Source organism: Bipolaris oryzae (genome assembly GCF_000523455.1).
Source record: "Bipolaris oryzae ATCC 44560 unplaced genomic scaffold scaffold_35, whole genome shotgun sequence".
Taxonomy (NCBI): domain Eukaryota; kingdom Fungi; phylum Ascomycota; class Dothideomycetes; order Pleosporales; family Pleosporaceae; genus Bipolaris; species Bipolaris oryzae.
Genome location: NW_006911311.1, coordinates 65,131 through 72,724, shown reverse-complemented (window position 1 = coordinate 72,724; position 7,594 = coordinate 65,131). Strand labels below are relative to the sequence as shown.

General features: G+C 47.4%; 2 protein-coding genes across 2 annotated transcripts; one reads left to right on the top strand and one right to left on the bottom strand.

The window, feature by feature from the left end:
* Positions 1–540: 540 nt before the first annotated feature.
* Positions 541–3,804, top strand: COCMIDRAFT_35067 (uncharacterized protein; the record flags this gene model as incomplete). Its single annotated transcript, XM_007687892.1, has 3 exons — positions 541–777; positions 982–1,612; positions 1,655–3,804. 3 exons carry the CDS (start codon positions 541–543, stop codon positions 3,802–3,804), a joined length of 3,018 nt encoding a protein of 1,005 aa, XP_007686082.1.
* A 2,280-nt stretch (positions 3,805–6,084) lies between these two features.
* COCMIDRAFT_3634 (uncharacterized protein) lies at positions 6,085–7,349 on the bottom strand (the record flags this gene model as incomplete). Its single annotated transcript, XM_007687867.1, has 8 exons — positions 6,085–6,218; positions 6,272–6,452; positions 6,534–6,561; positions 6,612–6,700; positions 6,816–6,845; positions 6,900–6,984; positions 7,047–7,092; positions 7,148–7,349. The coding sequence occupies 8 exons, from the start codon at positions 7,347–7,349 to the stop codon at positions 6,085–6,087; spliced, it is 795 nt and encodes a 264-aa protein (XP_007686057.1).
* Between the last annotated feature and the right edge of the window lie 245 nt (positions 7,350–7,594).

Here is a 7,594-nt window from a genome sequence, read left to right as displayed (position 1 = left end):
GTGAGGAGCGTCAGGGAGGAGAGCGATCAGGTGTCAGCCGCCAGGCTCTCGCGCGCTGTAGTAGGTGTAGAGAGACTGGCCATAACNCACGTACATGCAAGAAAGATACTCTAAATAATAATTAATCTACTACGTTAATATAGATTAAGATAGTTCTAATATAGTAAAGCTACGCGCTTGTAAAGGTGCACAAAGTTGTTGGGGTNCGGCGCTCGCTTGCCTGCGGCGCTCGCTTATCCACAACGTTAGCTATGCTGTGAAAGATATCGCTGAAATCGATATGTTATCGCCAAGTCTTTGGTAGACTAATGAGGAAGCTAAAGAGAACTTACTCTCCCACTTTTCTATAATGTTTAATACACATCTTTTTTTGTGATTAACACTGTAATATTTCTATATTCTCTATGGCCTGTAACTCTGAGTGTTGCGGCCCGCCCAAGGCTACTCCTACCGTCGCGCGCATATCAACTCCGCCACTGGTTGATAGAGATGCAGATAGTTGCTGTGAAACCCAACGTGACTCCATATTCAGTCCTCCTAATGACTGCGGAGACGAATGCTGCCACTCTTCGTACCCACGGCCAAATACTCATGAGGGCGACTGCTGTGTTGGCGCAATTGAAAAGGGCCCGAATGAAGACAGCTCTTGCTATTCTAAGCCTTTCGAGATTGAGCCGCAGTCCCGAAAGAGTCCCAACTGCTGCGAGCGGAGATCTTTGCCTTGCTGCGATTCCTTTTGTATCGACCGACTTGCTCTCCGCAAGTGTACTGCTGAGTGTAAATCTCTATCTCATGCTATCAAAATTTTGCTGCTGACATATACATTTTACAGCTAACAAAACATCCCATCTATCCCCGGATTGCGACGGAGGAAAGGACGGCAAGCCGTGTCAGCAGCACGTCCGCAGGGCCTACGAGCAGTATCAGTCCAAATTGGAAGCACTAGGCTGTATCTGCCGCACGCTGCTCGACCTTGGTCAGGATTCTTGCTGTAGGCCACCGCGACTATCTTCTCTGGAGAGTAATCAGGCCAAATCTCGTGCTCCAGCCATGTCTTGCGCATCTGCCAACTTTCACTGTGCGCCTAAGGCGGATGCATATGGATCTACCGCAAAGCCGCACCCCAGATCTAGCAACGGATGCCCCACTATCAACATTACCTCCTGCGCCGATACTCACTGTGGTACCACGAAACTTTCAATGATCGATGATCTCACAAGATGCACCGGCGCCTGTTGTGATGATATGAATTCTTTCCCTGCAGTATGCGCCACTGCCTGCTGCAGTGAGAAGGAAGCAGAGACACAACAAAGGAAAATCAGTCCCAAATCAACGCCTAACGTCGACCTAGAAATTGGCTTTTCTGGAGTGGAGCATGTGGTCCTCATCATCTCAGGCATGACTTGCACTGGATGCGAAACCAAATTATCACGTACGTTGGCAATACTTCCTGCAATCACAAATTTGAAGACTAGTCTGGTTCTTTCGCGGGCTGAGTTTGACCTCGACACTGGCACTACCTCTGTTGTCGATACAATCAAACATCTGGAGAGAACGACCGAGTTTACGTGCGAGCGCATCACTAATCAAGGCTCCACTCTCGATCTTATTTGTCATGATGATCCAGCCGATATTATAAGAGGCGATTGACCAGATGGTGTCATCGACGTGAAAATGGTGGACAAGAAGACCATTCGTGTCAATTTTGATGCGAAGACCATCGGCTCACGAGATCTTGTCGAAAAGGGCTGGCCTTACAGTCTGCAACTCGCTCCACCTTGCGCCGATCCTACCCTACACGCCAGTGCTAATCATGTCCGCAAGGTCGGATATATGACCTTATTATCCATAATTTTGACCACTCCCGTTCTAGTACTGGCGTGGGCTCCACTTCCAAACAAAGAAAAGAGAAAGATCCTGTTCAGTTCTATTTCCCTTGCTCTCGCTACCATCCTTCAATTTGTGGTTGCGGGGCCTTTCTATCTGAAAGCGCTGAAAGCATTGATCTTCTCAAGAGTAATTGAGATGGATCTACTTATCGTTTTGAGTACGAGTGCGGCATACATCTTCTCCGTCATGGCGTTCGGCTATCTGGTTGCGCATAAGCCACTGTCCAGCCGCGAATTCTTTGAAACTAGCACATTGCTAGTTACGCTTATCATGATCGGTCGCTATGTTGCTGCATTGGCACGGCAGAAGGCTATCGAATCCATTTCAATCCGCTCGTTGCAAACCTCGACCGCTACCATCATGGACAGAAATGGATTTGAGAAGGAGTTAGATGCTAGACTACTTCAGTATGGCGACGTTTTTAAAGTATCTCCCGACTCTAGGATTCCTACCGATGGGACCGTCATCTCTGGCTCTTCTGAGATTGATGAGTCTATGCTGACTGGAGAATCGAGGGCTGTCGAAAAGTTCAAGGGTTCATCTGTCGTTGCTGGATCTATCAATGGATCAGGAGTGCTAATTATTCAACTCACTCGAGTTCCCGATGACAACACCATCAGTGCAATTGCCGGAATGGTCGACGAAGCAAAACTGTCTAAGCCGAAGATTCAGGAAATTGCTGACAAAGTGGCAGCCTACTTTGTTCCTGTTGTTGTCTCTATCACAGTCGTTGTATTCTGCATCTGGATCGCTGTTGGTATCACCATTCAGAAGAAGTCCGGACCCGAGACTGTTATTCAAGCCATTACATATGCTATCACAGTACTGATCGTGTCATGCCCTTGCGCTATTGGTCTTGCTGTCCCCATGGTAATTGTCGTTGCAACTGGTGTTGCTGCAGAGCGAGGCGTTATTTTCAAATCAGCTGGTACTATCGAAATCGCTTACAAGACCGCTCATGTTGTTTTCGACAAAACCGGGACGCTGACTCAGGGCAAGCTTACTATTGCTCAAGAAGAGTACCCCTGCACTTCTCCCAATACAAAAGCTCTGCTATTAGGCCTGATAGAGGGCAACAAGCACCCGGTTTCCATCGCAGTTGCAAGTCACCTTAGAACAAAAGGAGTCATAGCCACGCCAATACCCAACCCTCAGAACATAGTCGGGAGAGGTGTGGAAGGCGCTTTTGCAGATCGCACTCTCCGTGCAGGTAATTCTAGGTGGCTCGGTTTTTCGGATGACCCACTGGTCCAGTCCATCATATCTCGGGGTTATACTGCCTTTTGCTTTACGATGGACGGTTCCCTCGCTGCCGTGTTCGGCCTGGAAGATTCTCTGCGAGAGGATACTCTTTCTACCATCACAAGGCTTCAGCAACACCAGATAACGGTTCATATTATCTCCGGCGATGATGATGGTGCCGTCCGAGCGGTCGCATCTCGACTGCAGATTCCTGATTCCAATGTGCGATCTCGCTGCACTCCGGCAGATAAGCAATCTTACATCAAGGACCTCCTCGCCACATCTGACCCACACGGATGGAGAAAGAAGGCGAGAGAGCCCGTTGTCATGTTCTGTGGCGATGGTACCAACGACGCTGTCGCTCTTGCCCAGGCCACTATCGGCGTACATATGAACGAAGGCACCGACGTCGCTAAATCTGCCGCAGATGTTGTTCTTATGCGACCGAGTCTTTCCGGTATTCTCACCGCCATAACTATCAGCCGAAAATCAATCCATCGAATCGCCTTCAACTTTGGCTGGAGTTTTGTGTACAACATGCTTGCTATCCTGCTTGCTACCGGTGCCTTTGTGCATGTCCACATTCGGCCAGAGTTTGCAGGGCTAGGTGAGCTGATTAGCGTTTGCCCAGTGATTGCGGCAGGTGTTCTACTGAGGTGGGCAAGGATTTAGTCAACACCTCTTTTACATCCTGCTAGAACTTTTCCACTGTACATAATTAGCTGAGACCCTATAGCTTTGTTACCTACCATTACTACATCCAATGTATCATGGTATGAAAACGATGGCTCGACTTCACTTCCCCCAACTCCTTTTGGTTCGCTGTTTCTTTTCTCTTTAATTTTCGTTTTCTTAGTCACTATATGGGATCAACTCCTGCCATAGCTCTGACACCTGAATCCAGCATAACTTCAATGTGATCACTAGCTTAATAAGGCACACATCGGTTCTCCATTAGAGTCCATAAGCTGATAGCAACGTATGCTAAATATTTTAGAAGCTGGTGCAACATGTTGTGCGCATGAGGTTGGCTAAACGATTACGTTTTCGATGCGCGCTCCCACACTGTTCGGCCGCATTAAGGCCGCATTAAGGCAAGAGTTACACACAAAGGCATACACCTAGCATTATCGGCACTTTTGACAGAGAGATCTTCGCATCCTCGGAAAAAGTGTTAGATAAGAGCTACAGCTTGGAGTGGAAATGCAACTATGCAAGGCAAAACATGTCATTTGTGACATTCAGGTCTTTGAAGTACTGTTACCCCTCACAGATTTTCGAGCTCAATCTATTGTATATTAGGTGACTAATTTGATCGAGCCAGAGCACCTCGGTAGAAAGATTTGTTCAAGTGCCTAGGCCTTTTCATAACTCACACAATTACAGTACCTATGCACGTATTGTTCACGTTTCGCAGTAGGGCCTTCCCAGGTAAGTCTGATACTAGGCAATATCTGCTCGTCACTATACGATATCCATCTGCAAATGTTCCAGATCAACGACTACGTCACGGCATTATAACACGGTACTAAGGCAATCATTGCGGCTTCAGCGGTATACAAAGACTAGTCTAGAGGGCGCATAGATACGGAATCTAACCAACCTGAAGAAGCTCTACTTACTCTCATACAGTAGGCGCTTGCGAAGTCTTTTCTTATTATACGTCATTTCGACAGGTTAGGATCTAGCCTGTTAATCTTTTTTAAGAATAACAATCTAACACATGATAGGCCAAACAGACACAAACAAATCAAATCGTACATTATTCTCATGCTAGGACGGTCTAGGTCTTCGTTTTTCTAAGCTAGTGCCTCGCTACTCAATGGGCACTAAAATCTCACTCACTACAGCCAAGAGTAAGAGCAGCAAAAGTAGCTAGAAATACGTATAGCCGAATCTAGACTTCCCCTCGATACTATGCATACTGGCTTAGTATTTATTTGTTTTTTTTACAGCTCCTTACTGGCTACTAAAAATAGGGAAATTCAATCAGAGCACCAATTATTTGATGCGCCTTACTTGCGACACCAGTTTACCAATGTTAAATATCACAATTATCATTGACAATTTGTAATCACAGTTTGTATGGAGAGCAAGACACGCCGGGCCTTGCGTGGACTTCATGCTGAATTTTCCTTGTACCATCGTTGTTCGCAAACGGTAGTCTCCAATCTTACTATAAGGACGCTTGTCGAATATCGCAGAACCATCTATATCCTTGACAATAGCTTAAAATAGCTTATGTTTGGGGAAATCAGTGTAGATTAGGTCCGCATACCATGCTTATTGAAGTAAAGCATAGCGGTCGTTACTGCAAGAATACTAGGTTGGTCCTGGGAAGCGCTTCTACTATACGCCGCTAGTGCAACAAGCGACGATAAACGCCGGCTTGACAGGCGTGGGATGGCCCGAGACTCTAGTTCCATGTTTGTTGTCACACGTGTACACATGGTATGTCGTAGTCTCTGTCCACCTCGTATACGACGGCGTTGCCGGCTTGATGATGGTATGGAACAGTCTTCGGCTCCAGAAGGGAGACGGGCCAAGACCAGACTTAAGCGTCAACACAACTCGCTACCAAACCATGTCCCGACGGGCGTATCCGCAGCTGACTAAGTACAGCAGTGAGACGTCTTTTGCGTAATCCAGTAGGGCTGCATCGTGAAACTTGGCATCGGATGTTGCAATCTGCAGCCTAAAATACAAAGCCTTGGCAACGAGCCGAAAGGGATAACACAGCCATATATCACTGCCAAGCCAGTCTCATTGTACTTGTACCTGTCAAAGCGCGCTTAGCCCCCCCGCATATAATTTGTCCGCGTGGCGGGGCTTGGATAAACGCCTTAATTTATGGCGCGGACGAATTATCACAAAAAGCCTAGTCCGACTAGAAGGCCCGAATCGGGCGTTCCAATAGATGATTTGCTCCGAGCTTTCCATTACCCTTGCCATTTAACGGTGTTGGACATTTGCTTTTCGTTTTTCCTTGAAAGCAGCAACACCTTCGCGGCAGTCCTCAAGTGAAAAGCTGCTGTAGTACAATGCACGCTCAATCTCTAACCCTGCCTTCAAGGTCGTCGTCTCGGCTGCTTTCTGTCAACTTGCTAGCCTAGAATACGGACGTGCAAACAACGCTTACCTGCTAGAACAGCTTGTTTGGCTAGCCCAATCGCTGGCGCTGAAAACGACGCAATAGTCCGTGCCATTGATGTTGCCACCTCCAACACATCTTCTCCGTTGGGAACAGCCCTATTCACAACGCCTAGACGTTCCATGTCCGTTGCCGAGGTGGTTGCACCAGTTAATATAAGTTCCATTGCCTAGTGAGTTAACACGAATGCTGCTCAACAGAGGGAAAAATGCTAGCATAATATTGCCTAGCCTACGCATCGGGAACGTACCTTCTGCTTTCCAACTGTCTTGGTGAGCCTGGATGAGGTCAACACATATCAGCCAGAAGATGTGATTCGCTCTCTTACCTTTGCGTGCCACCAGCTCCCGGTATCGTGCCCAGGGTAATCTCTGGGAAACCAAATCGGGCATCTGCTGTTGCATAAACCATGTCACACTGCACGTCATTAGCGCCCGCTCCAAAGCACACGACTCCAACAGTAAGCGATTACTCATAATCGCTACCAAACCAATCAGGGATTGGTGGAATGCACCGGCCAATTCGTACTTACCATGAGTGCAAGTTCAAAGCCACCGCCCAACTGGTACGGGTTGTCAGCATGCCTGTCAAGTGACGTGGAGGATAACCTGCTCACTGCAAAACCCCTCACGGCTGCCAGAATAGGCTTCCGAAAACTTGAGAATGCTTCATCGAGGTCTTTGAGCCATCCCACACGGGTCCTGCCGACGGCACAATACGTCAACGGAAGCTCCTATTCCGCTCCATACTTGGATGTACTTACGCCTCAGCTGTCGTAAGCTTTGCCAGTTCAGTTAGATCTGCGCCAGCTGGTCGTTGTGTCAATACCCACGCATCTCTCCCTAAGGACCGATCTCAACATACCACAGAATGGGCCAGAACTAGTCAAGATGGCAGCCAAGATCGTGGGGTTGCGATCAATTTGACGCAAAGCTGCGGTCAGATCATCGATCAAGGCCTGGCACAGTGCGTTCCTCTTCTTCGGTCTGTTCAATTCCAGAATGGCGATTCCATCATCCCTGATGGACACAATGAGGCTCGGCGATTCTGCATTCGAGAGGCCCATGGCTTCTGGTTTCTTCGGTCGTTGACGTGAGTTTCGGATTCGTTTAGCAAAATGCGGTGCTTGTTTTGTACTTGTATTTTCTTTTTTTCTTTCGGAACCGTTGAAGCGATAAGAAATTTTTCCAATAGTCAGGAAGCCTTCTTTCTTATATCATTGGGCTATTATAGTTCACAGAGTTGGATTTATACAAAACACTAGGGTTCTGTAAAAGAGCATAATTAAGAAGATCAAGCTTAACTAAGGAT